The 21,927-nt window shown below is 40.4% G+C and overlaps 1 protein-coding gene across 10 annotated transcripts in view; it reads right to left on the reverse strand.

The window, feature by feature from the left end:
• tjp1b (tight junction protein 1b) overlaps positions 1-21,927 on the reverse strand; it is an 84,594-nt gene that overhangs the window by 51,871 nt on the left and 10,796 nt on the right. For 8 of the 10 annotated variants that reach the window (XM_074632602.1, XM_074632588.1, XM_074632601.1 and 5 more), the window contains exon 3: positions 8,516-8,657. In XM_074632602.1, the coding sequence (XP_074488703.1) occupies positions 8,516-8,657 (142 nt within the window). Of the gene's footprint in view, positions 1-8,515; positions 8,658-19,549; positions 20,108-21,927 lie in introns of those variants that run through there. The other 2 variants (XM_074632595.1, XM_074632593.1) reach the window with 2 other exon arrangements.

Here is a 21,927-nt window from a genome sequence, read left to right on the forward strand (position 1 = left end):
AGGACTTCAGCTGAACACTATCTATCTGTGTTGACTCGAGCGTGACCGTTTCCAGCCTTGCAAAAGGAAAATCTATATGAAGAATTATTCATGGTGGCGTGAAAACAAGCGTGAGGAAAGTGGATCTGCGTGATTTCAGCCCCTGCCGGCTGATGATGCACGCCTGAGCTGATGGAGGGAGACACGAGAAGAAGGAGCTGGGGTTGTTCACCCACTTGTCCGACCGTGATGGGATGCTCCTGAGTCTAAACAGCATATGGTGCCTCCCTGGGCATCAACACACATCCTACATGGCCAGCAACACAGCAGGCTGCGTGATACACACACACAAACACACACACACACACACCACAGACCCAGCACACACACACACGCACACACACTTCTAAATATACAAAATCTACACACTTCTTCCTTTCATTCATTCTCAAACACAGAATCAACATTTTGTTTCATTATGTAAGAAATAAGAATAAAAACAACTTTTGTTAAAGGGCTGCAGCTAACGATTATTTTCAGGGTCGATTAATCTGTTGATTATTTTCTCGATTAATCGATTAGTTGTAAAATGTCCGAAAAGGTTGAAAAATGTCGATCAGCGTTTCCCAAAGCCCAAGATGATGTCCTCAAATGTTTCGTTTTGTCCACAACTCAAAGATATTCAGTTTACCCTCATAGAGGAGTAAAGAAACCAGAAAATATTTACATTTAAGAAGCTGGAATCAGAGAATTTTTACTTTTAAAAAAAAGGAAAAATGACTCAACCCGATTAATCGATTATCAAAATAGTTGCCGATTAATTTAGTAGTTGACAACTAAGCGATTAATCGTTGCAGATCTAAATTATCGTATGTTTATTTCTTTGACCATAAATGGGGATCTGTTATGTGACATATTAAATCAGTATTGTATGATTTGACACTAAGAATAGGCTTTTATACATCACAGCGCATGTTGCTTTATTTCAACTATCAATGAATGAAGGATAAACTGTCACTGAATTATGGTTTTATTACCAGCTTCTTAAAGGTGTAGTGTGTAGGATCTGGCGACATCAAGCGGTGACGTTGCAGATTACAGCTAACTTAAACTACTCCCGTGTGCCAAGCGTGTAGGAGAACCACGGTGGTGGACACGAAAAACGCGAAAAACACGAATGGCTCTATCTTGAGCCAGTGTTTGGTTTGTTCTTTCTGAGATACTGTAGAAAAGATGGCAGCTGGCTCTGTGAAGAGGACCCGCTCCGTATGTAGATATAAACGGCTCATTCTAAGGTAACAAAAACACGACGATTCTTATTTTCAGCTGATTATACACTAAAGAAAATGTACTTCATAATAAATTAATTAATGTTATATTCCATTTCTGGCAATAGATCACCCTAAATGTTACACATTGTTCCTTTTAAATGTGAGGATTTCCTGCTTTTTCCAGTTTTATATCATTGTAAATTGAATTTGGAGTTTTGAACTATTGGTCGAACAATAATGGACAATTTCTTTTACAATTTTCTAAAATTTTATAGATTAAATGATGAATTAATTAATCAAGGAAGAGAGAATATAATAATCAGATTAGGTAATAAAAATAATTTTTAGGTGCAGCCCGAATAAATAATTCACATTTATTCATATTCAGGGCGTTAACAAAGATATGACTGGATATTAGACAGATAAACACGAGTAAATCCAAAGCGTATTTGCTGCCTGTAAAATCTAATTTTAGTAAAAAAACAAAAAAATCGCCTCCACAAAAACAGTACATGTTCATCTCATGATAATCAATCCACAGACAATGTAATCTACAGAGCGACCACAACTGTGAGCATCAAAATCCTGCGATTGATTAACTTGTCTCGGGACAACCTTCCCAGTGTTTCATTCTTCATGCTCGACTTCCCCTCCATGGCCACCATCTTGATTCCTACAAACATTACATCATCCTGCTGGTTGTCCTTGACTTGACCCCGCACTCAAGCGCTCAAATGGGGAGGAATAACATGGACATCAAGTCCTCCTTGAAAATAAGACAAAATTATAGTGAGAGCTTGTTACTGTGGTATTAATAGACTGCATTTTGAGAACGGAAAATATTCTGTGTGATGTTGGTTTAGTGCTACATTTCGACTAATCCTCGGCTGCTGATGGTGCTTACTGTCCAGGTCTCTTCTCCTGACATAAATCATGCGGGAAAGTCAATAGAGTTGTTGGGATTTATGTGGGTTTGAGTCTTGAGTCTCTTCAAAATGATTTGTTGTAGATGAGGGACCCGAGCCCGGCCATAAAAACAATTCAGAAGCACGAGTCATTTTCTTCAAATCTTCCACTGACAACCAAGGACTCTGCTGTTTATAATCCCAGCATCCTTTAAGAAATGGACAAGAGGGCATTTTGATCCAACGGAGAGCTACAGGAAATCTATTTTAGAACATCGTGACTAATAATCACACATTATATATTAACATAGCAATTATTACGTTTCAAAAGTATTTATTTTTTGCTGCTACAGAGGTTGTAAAGTCATCATATTGTGACATAATGGTACTACATGCACACAGTGCCTACAGTGACCTGCCATATGTCCCATCGGAGGACACACAGGCAGGCGTTGCTCCTGAGTCACAGCCTCCAGAAACGTATCCAACATCTGCCAGCATCTGGGATCACACACGCAACCTTCAAACGCATCACACAGCTCCACCTCACTGTCACATACAAACCCCCTCCATCACCTCCAACCATCCCCCAGGGCTTAACACCTATCGGACAAAAAAAGAAAAATCATCCATTCTGCTCTGTTCTTACATAACAGACCTGCCTTACCTAAAAGAAAATCAGCTGCTGCCCCAATCACACTCCCCCCTCCCCCTCCTTCCAATACGGCCTCCTACAGTAGTCGTGATAAATCTCCTGCGCCCACCCCCCACGCTCTGCTCCTCCCTCCCACCGTCTCTTTGCACAGCCCGTTGTGGTGTGTCTCACTCAGGTCCTGCCCTCGTAGCTCCCACCTCCACGCCTTCAACACACGGGAGCAATCTCCCTCTAACAGGCCCTGAATATGCAGATTGGTTAATTCAGCTGCAGTTGCTCTCTCCGTAAATGCATCTGCAGCACTTTCCGAAGACTGAGCAGCGAATAAATGCTTACGCTGGGGCTTTTTTTTGGTGGTGGTGGTGGTGGTTAGGGGGGGGAGCGCCTCTGTCCACAGCAGACTGCAGCCAAGGATGGGATTTTAGGAGTGGGATGGGGCAAGCAGAACTAATAAGAGATTAAGCCTCTGACCAAGGCAGAGCTCAAGGCCCAGTTGGTGACTGATCCTGATCTGTTAAGGAGTAATTAATTTAATTGCGCTTTTCATCTGGGCTTATAGTGCATCTGCTCCTGCTGATACACTCCTGGTTTCTCTGCAACTCACCTGGTTATAGCCTCTGCAGCAAACATTCCTTTAACATTTTCCAAAAACAGCTGAGAGGGCAGGAAAAAATACTGCATTAAAAACAAGATCTTTCCCCCAAATCATGGCACATGAAACAGAAACCTCAGTTTAGCATCCACACTTCTGCACCATGCAGGCATACAATGTAGGTTTTGTGTAAAACATGTTTTTCTCATTGACACAATGGAATATAATGCACATAAACTGCATATTCTGAATAATCTCAACACTGATGCATATAAAACACACATGGAAAAGGCGACAGTTTACTATTTCTAATCGTTAATCCCTGAGGTTGTCTTTTTATAGAACAACAGAGAAAAGTCACAAAGTGGTCGGATATGAGAAATCAGTGCTGTAGATATTAAAGACAATAAGATTTTGTGTAATACTAGAACAGATGGACTAATGCATCTCCCTAAAGATTAAGGAATGCTGTAAACGCCGCTGCTCTGAAATGGGACGAGGTGTTGTAGATGAACGGAGAAAAATAACTCCTGCTATACACAAAGGCATGGGCTGCATAAAAGACTGTAGTTTCCCCCCCTCTCTCCATCTCTGTTGTGCTTTCTGCAGCCTTAGCACTAAAATCTGATTCAAGCTTTCTGTGAACAAGTGCGATGCGTGCCAACACAAATGACAGCGGGAGTGGGCCGGGCGCCAACGTCCTCCCCTGACTATCAAGAGAGAAAAGCAATCAAAAGAAACAATCGATATAAACAAAGTCTTAACTACTATTGATTATTTAGCTGTTCGCTGATGGGCAATGATAGTTATGGACCTAAATTCATACACTTCAGTTGATTAATATCCTCAGTTCTCTGTTGAAACAGCCAATCAGGCGAGATTGTTTTGTTAGAAAACGACCGCAGATCACCCAGCAGCTCAGAGGCAGCGTTGTGTCTGTTGTGACATTTTAGTCGGATGCAAAAGGAAACTGCTCCTCAGCTCAGCATCCTGCAGTCTCATCACTCACTGTAAGGCGGACCGTTACTTCCATCAGCTGCATTTGAGTTTGGGCAAGTCAGCAAGTTTTCCTCTAGTGCACACACAGCCCGTACAAAAGAAATATACCGTGGAAAGGCCAGGAGCCCTTAGCTGGGCTCTCCGTCTCTGGTGAGATAGTGGCCTCTTGAGCAGCTTGACACGTCCTCAGAGTGGCACGCCATAAAGACAAATGACATCGATGTGGTAAGTCACTCTCTGAGCAGGAGAGGATATGAGAATACAGTGACGCCATACACTGCCTTTTTCCCCATTCAGATGAAGGTTTATGATTGCTGTGCATGACTCAAAATCAAGGCCACCACTAATCTGTCAATTACAGCCTAAAAGCATCCACTGTCCGGTTTACTAGACGGGAACTGAACGGTGATTTTGTAATTACTTTTGAAATATAAGTCTTTTGTTCAATCAATCATGACAATGCAACTTGTCTTTGCTGTAATATTGTCACAGTTTTTAGCCTTTGCTGGTTGCGTGGCTTCAGGGATGTCAGTCTGTCGGTTCACTACTCTGAATCAGACTGAAATATTTCAACAAATTTATTGGATGGATTGCCATGAAATTTTGTACAGACTTAAGCGTCTCCAGAGGATGAATCCAGCCGTAATGACTGTGGTGATTCCCTCCAGATCACCACCAGCAGGTTGACATGTTTGCCTTTTAGTGAAATACTGTATCAACAACTAATAGATGTATTGCCATTCAATTTGATACCGACATTCATGTCGCCCAGACGTTAAATCCTACTGACTTTTGTGATTTCTTCTAGCGCTACCAGCAGGTCCAAGTTTTCCCCTAGATAGTGAAATATCTCAACATCTGCTGAATGGATTGGCACAGGAATTGGTAAATACTGTATATCCATGGTGGTGCCCAGAAGATGTGATCCCCTGACCTTTCCTCTAGTGCACTGTTTCCCAATATCCATAAAATATGTCACTTAGCCAGTTAACTCAATGATAGAAAAGGGGTTCCTTAAGAAAAAAGGTTGGTAACCGCTCCTCTTGTGCCACCATGAGGTTGACATTTCTGATTTTGAGTGTCTTGACAACTATTGCCATGAAATTATATTCAGACATTGATGTCACCTTCAGGATGAATTATAATAACTTTAATAATAACTCCTCTGACTTTTCATCTATAGCGCCATCATCAAGTCAAAAATGTGTCCAATAATTTGGTTTATGAGCAAACACCTGCAAAACTAATGATATTCCCATCAGCCTCAGCTGCACTTAGTGCTGAGTAGCTAATATAAGCATGCTAAACTAAGATGATGAACATGGTAAACATCTGCTTAACATCAACATTGCCAATGTGAGCATGTTTGCATGCATCCTCTGCAGAGCCACAAGCATGTCTGCAGACTCTTCATCTCGTTAATAAATCAACATGTCAGAGAGTAGCTTTAAGCTCTGTGACTGTGACACACCGCAACACTAAGCTGAGAGGTGCTATTTACACAGGAGTTAAAGATAAACCCTCGAGGTACACTAAATGGTATTTCAAAGAACGTTTTTAAAAACATAAAATATTAGTTCAACATGGTTTTAAGCAGCTGCAAATCACCAAAAGCAGCCGTGGAAAAATATACAGTATGTCTTAGATGCATTCAAAACTCACATGTTCTCATATGTTCCCATTGCTGACAAGTACTTGTATCAATAAGTCAACCAGCTCAGTGGTTTTGTGTTATTAATTAATAAGATGCAGCGTTTGTGAGCAGAATTCACAGTCAGGTCATATCTGAGCTGTCAACACGATATATAATTCCCCGGAGGCCGAGGCCCTCCAGCAGTCTACTGCTCGGTCTGGAAACAACAAACGTGTGTATCACAATTGTGTCTGCTTTGATTTATGCACATCAGATCTCTGAACTTAAAACACTGCTTTGTGAATTGATATGCCTTTTGTATCTATAATCACTCAGCAAAGGATATTTCATGATCATTTAGTGCGACTATAAAGACATGAAAGAGTTTCACCTCAGGCATTTGGAAACATTTTGAGCCATCTACTAATCGAGACACCTGTTTTCTGAATGTGGATACGGATGAAAGATGTGTCTGTGAACAAAATACCAACCTTGATGCTGAAACCAAATTTCTTCTTAGAAACCAGTATAATGAATATTGACTTTGAACAGTTATCAATTTAACACATTTGGCATAAAACTTCATCAGCCTCTTTATCTTTTTTTTAATCTAAGGACAGATTATAAACGGCTGAGTAGTCAAAATGAGAAAAGATTAAATGTCAAACTGTGATTTTGGTGAAATTCAGGATTTCCTTCTTGAGTTAAATGTGGAAGCGAACACGTTTTTGTCCCAAATTAAAGGAATGGTTCGACATTTTGGGAAATGCACATTTTTGTATGAGAATATTGACACCACTCATGTTTGTGTGATCAATATGAAGCTACTGCCAGTGGCCAGTTATCTTACCTTAGCACAAGAGACTGGAAACAGGGGGAAAACGCTAGCTTTGCTCTGCCCTCCAGCACCTCTAAGCCACCAATTAACACGTTATATCTCATTTGTTTGATCTGTGCAAAAGTACAGACCCCCCATAAAACCACAACATATCACTGGCTGCAGCAGCTTCATATTTAGTGGAGTGCATTTAATATCAAATAATCAAGATAATAAAGGAAACGTATAGACATGACATAGGAACAACTAGCAATGCAGATTAAAGTTCCTATAATCCAAATGTAGTAAGAGTGTGGTGCAATGAATCCATTCCAGGACGAACCCTTTACCTCCATCGCCATCATCCGTTTCACCAAATTTGCAACATTTATTTTTCTATTGATTACATTTTGACAAATTTCACTCATCAAAGCAAACTCCACACCTGCAGCCCATGCATGAGAATGCAAGAGGACTTACTAAATGATCTGCAATTTAGGAGATACGATCAGTTGTGAAATGTGCCACCACTTGCGACCTGTGTGTAAGCAGCACTGTGTGTTGTTTATCCCACTGCTTTTATGTTTTTACCCAAGGCAAATGTATCCTAACTTGCTTTGTGCAACCTTTTTTTGGTGTATGTTTGCATTTATTTAAAACAATAGGTAACACTTAATTATACAGGTCCGCAAATTTCATGGTAATTAGGTAATAATTAGCAAGTCACGCATTTCATATTTCTTTGAAATTACCCCTATATTTACCTCAAAATTATTTAATAATTATATTCTGCTATTTCCCAAAGCAAGTAATAAATAGTTGGTCGTTTTTTTAATACATTACCAGGAAAGTAATTTGTTAAAAGTAATAAGTTAATTGCTAGGCATGATTACAAACGCTTTATTCTCAGGTCCACTGTTTACTGGTAAATAGATGATAATTAGCATGTAACTTCTTGGAAATTTCTTGGAAATTACATCCAAATAATTGTAGAATTGTATTCTATTTCCCAATAAGCAGTTGATAATTAGCTGGTAATGCATTTTATATAATTCTACTAATTTAATTGATTGTAATTAGGCCTGCATTCTTTTACATGAACATAATGTGGAGGGGCTCAGTTTTGATATTCACCAAGAGTGGGGCTTTAAGTTGTCCTTACCAGGCAATGTAGTACAGAATCAGAAATACAAACAGAATCTGGGAGTTAACAACCCGTAGACTTACCAGACACAGTTTATTACCTGCTTTGGGAAATAGCGGAGTATAATTCTTAAATAATGTTGGGGTAATTTTCGATAAATTTTTAGGTAAATAAAGGGGTGATTTCAAAGAAATTTCAAATGCATTACTTGTGAATTATCACCTACCTACCATGAAATTTGCAGACCTGTAAAATGAAGTGTTACCCAAACAATGCATTGTCTGTGGTTTCATTTAGACAGTACAAATGTCCTGCAGGATTTATTATCCTTCACAATACCTGCATAAGTTCTAAATGTCTCCCTCACAACTGACCCTTATTCCAGAGGGACATTTTTTCTGCCTACTGTCAGGATGGTGACTTGTTTGTTCTGTACATTGTGGTCATACACTACAGTGTCTGTGGTTTGGTGATACAGCTCATTAATGCACTGCGTTGGCCTTTGAGTCAGTTTACTTACATTGGAGTCAAGGAGATCGATGCTGTCCAGGCTCTTGCTCCTGTGTATGCGGCCCTTGATGCGGCGGAGTGATGGTTTGCCCTGAATGGTGCTCGCTGAGGAGGCTGCTGTGATGGAGCCAGCGGTCGGGCTCGGGTGTATCCTGAGGTCAGCACGGAAGGAGCGGGAGGATGGAGGAGGACAAAGAAAAAACAAGAGCACTACATCAGGGCAAGTAAAGTACACATCCAGCATAGTTGTATCACAGCAGGACAAAGTGCCACGGGCAAGACCGAGGAAGAGGAGGTGGAAGCACAGTGGTCACGTTTCTGCTTTTCAAAAGGCCACAGTACCCCGCTGGATAAAATGGCATTTAAAGAAATCTATAATTGGATTTAATGTCACAGAGGCCCTGTAGGAGAGCTGGTTGGAGCTCAGGAAGCACTGCAGCTTCAAACACAGAGAGCCGGTGCAGCTCGGTGGGCCACAGCAGCCAGACCGTAGCTGGGTCATGGTGAGATGTGGGGAGGAGGCACACTTGGCTGACCTATCACCAACACTCTCAGGAAATGTTTTACCCTTCACAAATGACATACTTAAGCAGCACCGTTGGAACCCTGCTGACCACATTAAAAACCCCACCGCCTCGCATTTCCTTTGTGTTTTTCATGTTCGTTGCATAATTGCTGTGTAATGTGCTGTGTTTGCCACAAAATTAATTGTCCCCGTAGGGATGAATGAGAATTTAGATTATCAATCCATCTACAGCACGGCAAGCTGTTCTCATACATCATTTGTACCTAACCAAGTTGTTTCCTGTGAAGACGGAAGTTTATTTTGAAAAGACTGGAGCGGAAATTGATCAATGTATTCTCATGCAATGGTTTGTGTGATATCTTATGAAAAAGTTATTCCTCCTTTTTCGTTCGTTTTCCTGAATGTCCAGCAACACGTGTCAATTTCCGCTCGTTACATGCATGCAGTCTTTTCAAAATAAACCTCCGTCTTCACAGGAAACCACTTCCTTAGGTTTAGGCAATAAAAAGTGTTAGTTGGTGGTTTGGCTTAAAATGACTTCGGAAGTGATGTTACTTAAGTACGGAAGTTACGTGACAAATAAATCAACGTTGACTTCTGGTTTCACGCGGGTCCCGATCGCTGGTCTCCTGGACGAAAGTCCAGGACCCACCCATCCACCCTGACCTCCTCCCTACGCGACGTTCACCGCTCTTTATATTTCCTGGTTCACGATTACGTGAATTACACACAAATTGATTTTGTGGGATATACACAAACTATAGTGCGTTACTTTTCGTAGGTATAGCTATGAACGGTGTATAACACCAGCCTGAATTGACACATGCGTCACATGTTGTTTGACATTCGGAAGAAAACGCACAAAAAATGAGGAATAACTCTTCGTCAGATATCATAGAAACCGTGGTATGAGTATACGTTGCAGGGTTACCTTTTGAGACCAACCATCTCTCTCTCTTACACATTAAGCCTATACATAATATTGGCACCACTTTATAATAACACGCCCTTTATAAAGGGTTTAAAGGTTGTAACTAACTGCTTTAGTAACCATTAATAAATCAATTACTAATGTTTGTAGATCAGCCACTCATAAGTGCAACTTTAGGGGTGCCAGATTGTGAAAAAATCTCTCTAGCTCATGTTTATCTTTTTATTTGGCAATAATGCAACTATAAATGTTGTTAATCTATTAATAAATATATATATATATATAATCAATTAATGCTTGTGGATTTCACACTTTCTAATTCGTTTGGAGTTATAACTGTTAAAAAGTTGTTAATAAATTGATTTTGGTCCAAATATTTGCAGGTTTTTCCAGAAGGTAAGTGGTCCAGTAGCTGATTAACTAAAAACTATTAAAAAGACATAATATGTGTCCTGCTAGAGGAGGAGACACACCATCTGGTAGAACCCAAAGGTTATTCTTATAAATGGCTTATAATGAATGAAGTGTTAATAAATGAGTTATTAACCAAGGTTTTATAAAAGGTGCCCTAGTAGAAATTACTTGTTAGTAAAGATGAAACAATTAATCAACAGACCATCAACTATTTTGATAATCGAATAATCGATTCTATCAAAAATGCCCCAAATGTATTGGTTCTAGCTTTTCAATTGTTAAGGATTATCTGCTTTTCTGTTTCTTATATCATTATAAAATGAATATCTTTGGGTTTTGGACTGTTGGATGGACAAAACCACCAAAATGAAGATGAAACCTTGGGCTTAAGGAAGTTGTGAGCATTTCTCACTATTTGGCCAAACGGCAGCTCCTTTTTACTCCTAATAGCACAGAAAAAGTTGTTTCTCATGAATGCAGCACTCAGCACAGTGTAGCTCAAATTGGCGCCATTGTTACTGCCTCCTTGTCTTCTCTTCAGTCCTTTCTCTCAGTGTCATGGAGGACAGTCACTCTTAATGAGGATTTACCTAACACAATATTCAATGAGGAGAAATCCTGTCTACACAGTGCGGCTCAGGCACAGTAGATATCCATTAGCGTGCTCAGCGGCGGGCCCAGAGGAGCTCCCGAGGTTCGGAGACTCAGTGAGGGGGAATTACAAGAGAAAGGAATGAACAAAGATGGGAGGAGAGAGAACATCACCTTCCACTTTCTCTCTGCATTAAGTCAATAGTTGCCTGAGGCGATGTAAGGTGCTTACTGGCTGCAAATGCAAGGTAAAGAGCATTCTGCAATACGTGCAGTCAATTACAAGCCACCTCAGATTGTTCCCATAAACAATACAGCAAACATGACTAATGGGAAAAACAGCTTGGACTGTATCACAGGCCCGGTGCAGTCCTGCGCATTCAGAGACTCATTTCGTGGATGTTGATTCTGAAATGGATTTCAGCCAAAAACACTTCAGGCCACGAAGGCAGAATGTAACACGGTGCCAGCAACTGTGCCGACTCAGATATAATGTGCAGTGAACGGTTTCACATCGCTTTTGTGATGAATTCTTCTTCCCTATCAAATATGCAGGTATAATGTGTTTCTCTTGAGGTTTGAATGTTAACATCTCCTTTTCACTTTATCATAGTAATAGGTACATTTTAAACTACATGTGGATGAACGCCATGACCCCAAAACCTGCCGCCAGAGTTATGGAAAGTCAAAAAAGCATTTACCTTTGTACTTTTTATGACACAATTTCATGAACATAATCTTAAAGGCATAGTTTGACATTTTGGGATACTATTATTAGCTTTCTTGCCGAAGGTTAGATGAGAAAATGGATACCACTTTCATGTCTGTACGCTAAATATGAAGCTACAGCCAGGAGACAGTAGCTTCATATTAAGCGTACATACATGAAGGGTATGATTAGTTCAAGCACAAAGACTGGAAACATGAGGAAACAGCTAGTCTAAAAGGAAACAAATTCCAGCTACCAGCATCTCTAAAGCTCACTAATTAACACACTACACCATGTTTGTTTAATTTGTACAATTAACTAAAATGTAAAAACAACATGTTTGGTTTCACAGGGACAACAAAGGTTTGGCTATACTGAATTACGCTTTATTCTGAATGGAGCATTTTCTGTTTAAGACGTGGGATATGTCGATATTATTCAGGTTTTAGGAGCATTCTTTATTATATATAATATGCGTCTCAATTGGGATTTTTATGGCAGATTGTGACACACAGCCCCACAGTTTCTCGCCTGTTTGCAGTCAGCTCTTTGCATTGTACACAAACTAACTAGCCGACACTTTCCAGAGATGCATGCCCGAAAGAAAAGCCCACATTTCTGGTTGGAAGGAGAAACACACTTACTTTTAAACATTATGAAAGACTTGGATATCAACAGGTTTTTGGATATGCGCAAATATCGCAACAGAAACCTTTTCAATAAGGTGGTTGAAGGAATGAAAGAGGGAGGCTGTGTTAGTAGTATGCACAGCTGCTTGTTAACGCGAATATGAGAGGAATATTCATTTTCATGAGCCATTTAAACAGTTTAGTAGGAATATTCTCTTTTTCGGAATATGGGCAAAACAACTTAATATTTTGTGCATGTCAACAAAGTGACTGTTCCCAGCCAAGAAATAATCCCAGCAGTTACGCCCCGTAAAACTACAACTTGTCAGTTTTAATCATTGATTAATGTACGGATTTAACAAACAAGATATAATGTGTTAATTGTTTAGCTTTAGAGGTGTTGGTAAGCAGATTTTGTTAACATTTGGACACACCCAGGCTACCTGCTCCCCCTGTTTCCAGTATTTAATGGACTGACATGAGGCAAGTAAGAAAATAAGAGCATTTTCCCAAATGTCAACCAATCCTTTAAAGGTACAACGTGTGTAGGATTTGGCGACATTTAGTGTTATGGATGCAGATGCAACCAACTGAGTACCCTTCCGCTCACTCCTCCCTTTCCAAGACTGCGGTAACGTGAGCCGCCGAGTGCAAAACCTTGGTAACGCCATTCGCCTCGCTCAAAGGCCATCCTTACCATAATAACACTACTTTAGGAGCAACGGAAGTCAGACGGCGGCTGGCGGCACCACGGTTTTGCACTCGGCGGCTCACATTACCGCAGTTTCACAAGCGTGTCGAAGAACTACTGTGACCTTCAGGTAACATAAAAACGCGAAAGGCTCTCTCTAGAACCAAGCACTATAGTGCTTGGTCTGTCCCTTCTGGGCTACTGTAGAAACCGTGCACTCCATGAAGAGGACCTGCTCTGTAGATACGAAGGGCTCATTCCAAGCTAACGAAAACACAAAGATTATTAGTTTCAGGTGATTATACTGTAATGAAAACATAGTTATGAATATTCTATTCTATTTCTGCTTATAGATCCCCCGAAATCCTACACACTGTTCCTATAAGACAATTGTAAAGCTAATTGGAATTATTGTGCTTCTTTCTGACTGAGCTTGTTATTATACACAATAAAAGGGCATTGTGTGATTTTATTTTCTGCTCTGTTGATTTCAGACGGCAGTGTAAAGACTGAGAATACATTATCTTGATCAGTAATGTGCTAAATAGGAGCCCCAGGCCTTTATGCGCTGCTTTGTTTCAGCAAACAGGTCAAGTGCTTGATGTGTGGCGAGTTCACAATACAGTGAGTGTCTGCTTGACCCTGATATGATGGCTGCATTCAGTCTTGGACCCTTTGCAGCGAACAAAGAAAATCCACTTCAAAAGTAAATGGAATAGATCAATGCAAAGACCCCTGACGGCCCACACCGCACCACAGAGTGGGATAATGTAGTTCACAGATAAAGTAAGGTCAAGCAGATGCCTGATGCTATTACAATGAAAGGACGAGGAACACACACACATTAATCAGTTGCAGGACTTTATGCCGTCCCTCTGTTCCCTGTCTACCCGGAGGAGCCATCAGGTACGATTAGTTCGAGCAATAACGGCTACTGCTTAATCAGCAGGTCAATAGGCAATGTTACGCTTCATTCCTCCCATCTTGCCCACTGCTAGTATAACATTTAACAAGGAGAGCAATCCTGACCTGTGTCTGGTACACACACAGACACAATAAAACACATAAAGACACACACAATCTAATCCGACATTAATCAAGTTATTTCTACTCTGTAACCACACTATCTGTCTGCTTTTGTTTTCTTTTTTGGCGAAACGGTGCAGGTTAAAAATAAGAGGAAACATTACATAAACACAATAGACTTGTTGTAATATCCCTGCAGGCTTGCAACAGAGTGTAAAGTTCATTAAGCCAGGTTAATGCTAATCTTTGGCTGTGTGCAGAGGGGAATGGGTTTTTAAGACTGCAGGCAAGAGGAACATCTGTTTGCAAAAGATTACTCCTAATTTAGACAACCACCGCTGCTGCTGCTATTCAGCCTTTATCAAAGGCAAGCGGAGCTGTGCCTCCTCTAATTTTGGGAGAAAGCGATGATGCACATTGCGCACACGGTCTGTGCTCGGTGGATGGTGTAAGTGTCGGGGCAGAGCGGTGTGTAATCTCACCGCCACACGCTGGGAGATCAGCAGAACAGGAAGCAGCTCTGACCATTTGACCAGAAATGGGACAGAGTTAACGCCGCAATTATGTAAAGAGCAACCTTAAAAACGGGATGCTTAAATTCTGTGTTCAGATGCAATGAAGCGTTTTCCTCCCTTTAATTCTTTCAGTGATGTCACATCCTGTCGTACGGCTGTATGCTAAATGTATTTGTGAATGACGGAAATATGATCCAACTGCAAATACATACAGAATAGTGCCTTTTTGAATCCTTGATAGGGAGTGTACAGAGCTGACAAATACAACATCATAATTCAGTTTATTGAGGCAATTTATCATATATTTATATATTATTATTACTAATTTATTGAACCTTTTATTGTTTAATTAATTGTTTATTCTGCAAAGTAAAAAATTATGATAAATGGTGATCACAAGTTACCAGAGCTCAAAGAGATTTCTTCAAATGTATCACAATTTACAATGACGTCGAAGAGGAAACCAGCTAATCCTCTCATTTTGGAAGCTTTAACCAGAAAAAGTTTGGTATTTCTACTTGATAAGAATTAATCACTCATCATAACTGCCATAGATAAATTTTCAAATCATAGCTTCAGCTCCAGCGGTGTGTATCTGTAGTATTTATTTTTTACATTTGGACACAACGGGGTTAATGAGTATAGAGCAGTATTGATCTAAAAGGTCACTTTAATCAAGTTCTCAATATCATTTGTGGAAAAAGGTTAAACCATTAGAGCGTCTTTCTCCAAAATCCAGACAGAGAGACCTTTTTTTTCATAACCGGCATTATGTAAGAAAACAAATGACTAAAACTAAAACTACAGTATACAACCCAAGGCTTTCAGTTACACCACACATTTATCATTATAAAAATTTTTTTTGTGCTTCATGTCTAAAGAAACCTGCTGTGTGCTTATTGGTTTTGAGAAATGCAGGATTCGCTGAGTGTTTATGATTCATGAGGTGTCAAAACCTGCTGCTGTACTTCACCTTAAAACGTTGTCGACAATGTCACTATGCTGCATTTCAGACATGTGGACAGACACTACATGTTTTGTCTGTATCTACACAGAAAACACAATTAAATGGGGACACTGCACACTACATTGCACATTCATTAGGCGTTTTGTCACATTTTCTTGTATAATATGGTAGAGGAGGGTGAGAAAGGAGAAAAATAATTATGACTCAAATTTACGCACATTTACGTAAATGGTGTATGGCAGCTTGAGCCACAGGGAAGGCAGTGTAATAGTACTACTACCACTAGTACTGTTATGATGGTTACAACTGAAACTATTGTTTTTACTACCAATACTACTACTTTTACTGATGATATTAATAACTACGAGGATAAACATTTACCATGAATATTAATCCCAGATTCTGTATTTTTACATGTTGTGTACTTGGTAATATCAGGTTAACGGTATGTAAAACAAACTGCAGCTGTTGGCGTCTCAATGTAGCCGACAAGCTGTTATGTTATGTTTCAATATTAGTTCTTAGGCAATATTATTAAGAGCTTTTCCTGTTCTACCAACATTTATGGATGTTTATGCTCTAATTAATACGTTTAAAAGACCATACCAGTGTTTTTGACAGTTATGGTAAATGGTAAATGGACTTGCGTTTATTTAGTGCCTTTAGTCTTCCGACCACTCAAAGCACTTTACACTACATGCCAGAATTCACCCATTCACACATTCACACACTGATGACAGCCATGCACGGTGCCAACCTGCCCATCAGGATCTAATCTAAATACTCTTTCACACACCGATGACAGATGAGCCTTCGGGAGCAATTTATGTTAAGTTTCTTGCTCAAGGACACTTCAACATGTGACCGGAGGAGCCAGGGATCGAGCCGTCGACCTTCCGATTGGTGGGTGACCCGCTCTACCTCTGAGCCACAGTCGCCCCCAGTTTTATCTCTGTGTCTACATACTTTACTGGTGACAATTTTTCAAATAGCCTACATGATTTTTACATTACAGCTAAATCATTATCATTACGGTTTCTGTATGATATTACAGAATTAGCACAAATACGAATTAGCAGACCCCTTGAAATTTGCTACAGGCAGGTAATCTATCACAGTTAATGTCAATATGTATATTATATTATAATAGTGACAAAAATATTGCGATGAACTTAAAATGCAGATTGATTTGAAAAGTCTGCACTGTATTGTCTCATAACAACACTGTGATTTGCAGACGTGATATTCAGTGGGATAAATTACACCACTAATACAAACTTCAAGTAAATTCCGATGTGGGAATTAATGGAAAATAACACCTGCTTGAAACATTTTGACATTGAAATATCCAATCAGCAGCCACATGATTTGCAAAATGGTTGGTTGTACCGACACGCACATGAAGTACATGGAGTGAAACATGCAAAATCCCTGGTATGGTCCTTTAAATGACAAATAATGATAAAAAGTTTAGAAACAAAAACATCAATTGTGAATCAGTCAGTGTTTTTAATGGATTATTGGAGGTGCATGAAGCATTTTCACTCCATCTCTCAAAAAGCTGGGGCTGCTGCTTTTCACTCTAGCTGCAATAAAATATTCAATTTAACAAGGTCAGAGCTCGCTGCAAGAGTTACATAAGGTTAGCCTTTTGTATCAGCGCACTGCTGATGAATGAGACACGCAGAGCTCCTTCCAAAATCTATTTGAATCTGGAGATGTTAAGTATCAAAACAACAATGACAGAAGAAACATGAAAGGAGTCCTGTGTCTCAGTGAAATCCCTTATCTTCTCCTATGGGGGCAATTAGGCTAATAAGAGGATGACTAAGCTATATGATTAACCAAAGAGACCAAGAGATAAAAAAAAAAGAAAAAAAGAAGAAGCTGCATGTGATATAAGCGTCTGACCTCTGGTGAGGTCACAGCAGCACTTTGACTTGGGTGACATCACTTCTTAAGGTTTATAGATGGTGGTCATGCTCTTGTAAATGTTTCAAGTAAAACACCTTATTACTAGGGCTGTCAAAGTTAACGCAAACTCGTTTTAACGCCACTCATTTTTTATAACGCATTAACGCAATCGATCTTTCGGAGATTGTAGCTGCGGGTCGGTTTTAAAGAAGATAATGACATCATATGAAACTAGAAAACCTGGAATCCATCGGTACCAACCATGTTGTACCAGCTTGTCGCAAAGGAGGCTAAATAACGCTCCGAACTTATGCTAGATTTTGGCAAGGAATAACGGTCATGGCAATTTTCAAAGGGGTACCTTGACCTCTGACCTCAAGATATGTCAATTAAAATGGGTTCTATGGGTACCCACGAGTCTCCCCTTTACAGACATGCCCTCTTTATGATAATCACATGCAGTTTTGGGGCAAGTCATAGTCAAGTCAGCACACTGACACACTGACAGCTGTTGTTGCCTGTTGGGTTTGCGTTTGCCATGTTATGATTTGAGCATATTTTTTATGCTAAATGCAGTACCTGTGAGGGTTTCTGGACAATTTTCATCATTGTTTTGTGTTATTAATTGATTTCCAGTAATAAATACACACACTTGCATAAAGCAAGCATATTTGCCCTCTCCCATGTCGAGAAGAGTATTAAATACTTGACAATTCTCCCTTTAAGGTGCATTTCAAAGAGATAACAAATGTGTGATAAATCACGATTAACTATGGACAATCATGCGATTAATTGCGATTTAATATTTTAATCGATTGACAGCCCTATAGTTATTACACCATTAATAACTTCACACTGTACACGCTATTTGCATAATGTAAACTTGGAGGTAATTTTACATTGTGGCTGTGTGGGCGTCTGCAAATCTCCTTTGGTCGTGATAATCTTCAAGACAATATGACGCTCAGAGATTGTCAGTGTTTTGTCCTTGCTTGAAATGGTTTATTTTGTAATTTTAAAGAGGTGATGATAATAGTTAAGCCTCTCACACACATAGAGCCACACCGATGTAGCTGCATTATGTGGTGAAATGATCCACACCGTGCATTTGATACATTTTGAGTTTGTGTGAGGCACTACTGCTATCAGAGTGCCATTGAGCCTATTGACTCCTAATTAACCGCCTTTGCTTTCAAACAAGATGGTAATCCGGCTGTAATTAGGGATACTTTGTCGCACACACGCGTTGCAGCCTCGGCAGCAATCTGCTTACAGTGAGGAAAAAACAGGAATCAAAGCAGGACCGTCGTAAAGTAAACAAATGAACGAGGCCTGCAGGAGAGACAATGAGATGTGGTCACTGCGATATATACTGTAGCACACAAAGTAATGAGGACACCGAGGAAGAGGTGGATATAGACAAGACACAAACACACACATGCTGAGAGCAGAGAATGGTTTTAATAGACATGGCAATGGAGAAGGTGTACAGAGAGGCCTGGCTGCAGCAGCAGCACAGGAAATAAAAACAGGAGAGGATTTTTCATGCTTTACATTTTATTATTAATCAGTTACAACACAGCAGTGGAGGAGGAAGAGAGGAGGAAGAGAGGGTGATGATGGTTTACCACATGGTTAGCTTGATGATGACATTTTCCAGTGACAGCAGCAGCAGCAGTGCAGTGGAGGCCAGGATAGTACATTAAAAAGCACATGAAGTTATAGAGGCAAAGAAATAGTGGTGAGGCTATGACATCATCCCTATACGCATTCAACTTTACAAAGTGATGGAGATGGAGATGATGGAGATGGAGATGGAGAGGAAGGACAATAGGACTATAGGTGTCACACACACGCGCACAGGCACGCACACACAAACTCCCCCAGCATGCACGACCACAGTGTAGGTTTAGAGATGCTTGCAAACATGGTGCAGACTGGCTGCAGTGAGGATTTCATTTTGGGAGAGTGAGATCTGTGACCCTGCTCATCATTTGACGGTGGATGTGGGAGGCGACAGCTCGGCTCATCCATCGCACCCTTTTTTTTTTTTTTTTTTTTTATCTCATCTCTCCCAACCTGCATCATCATCATCATCATCATCATCCGCAACCAAGATTCATATACTCACCACATACGCTTCCTGGGAGGAAGACAATGTTCTTTGTTGGAGGCGGTCACCCCCAGAGCCAGCTGCATAACAGTAATGTATTTCTGGTAATTCACCATGGTACTGTCCACCGCTACTACAAAATCCAACCCAAAGAAAAGCACAGGTGATCATATATTTCTTTTTTATTCCCTGGCATCCGCCTCCGCTGCTGCTGCGTCTTCTTCCATGCTCAGCATCATCATCACAACGCCATTTCCAGCGCTGAAGGACTGACAGTGAAAACACTCCTCGAGGAGCTGAGCTGAAGGTGCCGTACCGCTGCTGCGACCCATGATGTCTCTCTGCCTGCAATGACACTCTGACACCGGGGAGGTTTTAGCGCCGCCGATCCATCCGATTTGTGGGTTTCTTTTTTTTTTTTTTTTCTTCAAATATACTGGTCAGGATGTGGACATTATAAACTCCTTTTTTCCTTTTCCTCCTCCCTGCTGCCTCCTCCCTCCTCCTATCCGGGGCTGGAAACACTCTCTTTAAAAAACGCTGCAGCGTCCAGGCGTCCTGTGTGTGTGTGAGAGGTAGAGAGGGAGAGCGAGTGTGTACAGTGTAGTCAGAGGAGGAGGAGGAGGAGGAGGAGGAGGAGGAAGAGGAAGAGGAAGAGGAGGAGGGAGCAGATTCATTTGGAGGGGCTCAATTGTAGCATCTGTTTAGGAAGTCTACAGTTTGTCTGTAATTACTTGTTAACAGGGAGTATCTTTGTGTTACACAATAATACCTCCTGGAACAAGCAGCCTATAATGAATATTAACAATGAACCCCTTTACACCTTTTTTTTTTTTTTTGTGGAGATGGGTGAGATATTTTTAGAGGACACTTCCTGTTCTGTGTCTCACAGAAGACATTTTTGACATGTGACAGTAGCAGGTGCAAATAATAAAATGAATGGTGGTTGAATTCCATTTAGCTGCTTCAGTTTTAAAGGTGCTCTTTACGATATTCAGAGCATTAAAGCTGCAGTAGGCAGAACGTTTTTAACATCATTGGGCAACAATTCCATAATAACCTTTCAGCATATTGTTACTCAAGTGTTCTGAGAGATAACTAGACTTCTGAACCTCCTCATGGCTCAATCATGGGGAGGAGGAGGAAGAGGAGGAGGAGGAGGAGGAGGAGGGAGCAGATTCAAACAATGAGCCCCCTGCACACCTTTTTTTACGTGGAGATATTTTAGTGGGCACTTCCTGTTCTGTGTCTCACAGTCAGAAGACATTTTTGACATGTCACAGTAGCAGGTGCAAATATTAAAAATTAATGGTGGCTGAATTCCATTTTGCTGTTTCAGTTTGTGGCACTAATTTTGCTCTTTACGATATTCAGAGCACTAAAGCTGCAGTAGGCAGAATGTTTTTGGCATCATTGGGCAAAAATTCCATAATAACCTCTCAGTAGGGATGTCACGAGAACCGATACTTCGGTACCAACTCGGAACCAAAATTCTAAAAATGTGACGGTACTCGTTTTCTTTGGTACCGAACGATGCCTGTAATGGTCATTTGGTACCGGAGCGGAGGTACTTGAGATGCGATTCTTCCGGATCTAATGGGGGCAGTACACTCTTACAAGTGTTCTCATCTGCTGTGAAATGAAGGAAGAAGAAGAACGCCGTAACAGCACGGAAAAAAACAACAACACGAAACGTGAAAGATGGCAGCTGCTGCAGCTTTACCTCCGCCTCAACTCGTTGAGAAAACAAATAGCAAGAGTCGAGTATGGAAGTACTTTGCGTCCGAGGCGGATTTACATGGAGTAATAATAGATCCGCAAAAAACAGTATGCGGTGCAGTAACGAAGCCGTCGTACTTTTCTTTCCAAAGGAGTAAATACTTCCAATTTAGCAAAGCACCTCGAAGACAGACATCCAGACAATATTGTTTGTTTTAAATACTTGAAGGCTACATGCCACTGTTCTGTTTTGCAATATTAATAGACGTTTCTTTTTATTTATTAATTAAAGGCTACGTGCCTCTGTTTTTTGTAATGTTCAAATGTTTTAATAAAGCAGTGCGTGTTGAATTACACGGGCTTCATTGTTTTTTTTTGTTTTTTTTACCATGGTATCGAATTGGTATTGAGAATTGTGTAAATTCGCTGGTATTGAAAAAAGAAATCTAGCCCGTGATGGGAGACTTTGACCAATCACAGGTAATTTCAGAGAGAGAGCGTTCCTATTGGCTGCGCTCCGGCTGGTTCAACTGATCTCAACATGGCTGCCGGCCGGGTCACAAACTTTCTCATTGTACAGCTAAACAGTACACTACAGGATGTTTCGGAAAAAACTGGAGACGTGAAATAAGCATTACAGTAACAGAATATTGATTCATATTTGATCAGCGCTGCTG

Source organism: Sebastes fasciatus, chromosome 4 (genome assembly GCF_043250625.1).
Source record: "Sebastes fasciatus isolate fSebFas1 chromosome 4, fSebFas1.pri, whole genome shotgun sequence".
Lineage (NCBI taxonomy): Eukaryota > Metazoa > Chordata > Actinopteri > Perciformes > Sebastidae > Sebastes > Sebastes fasciatus.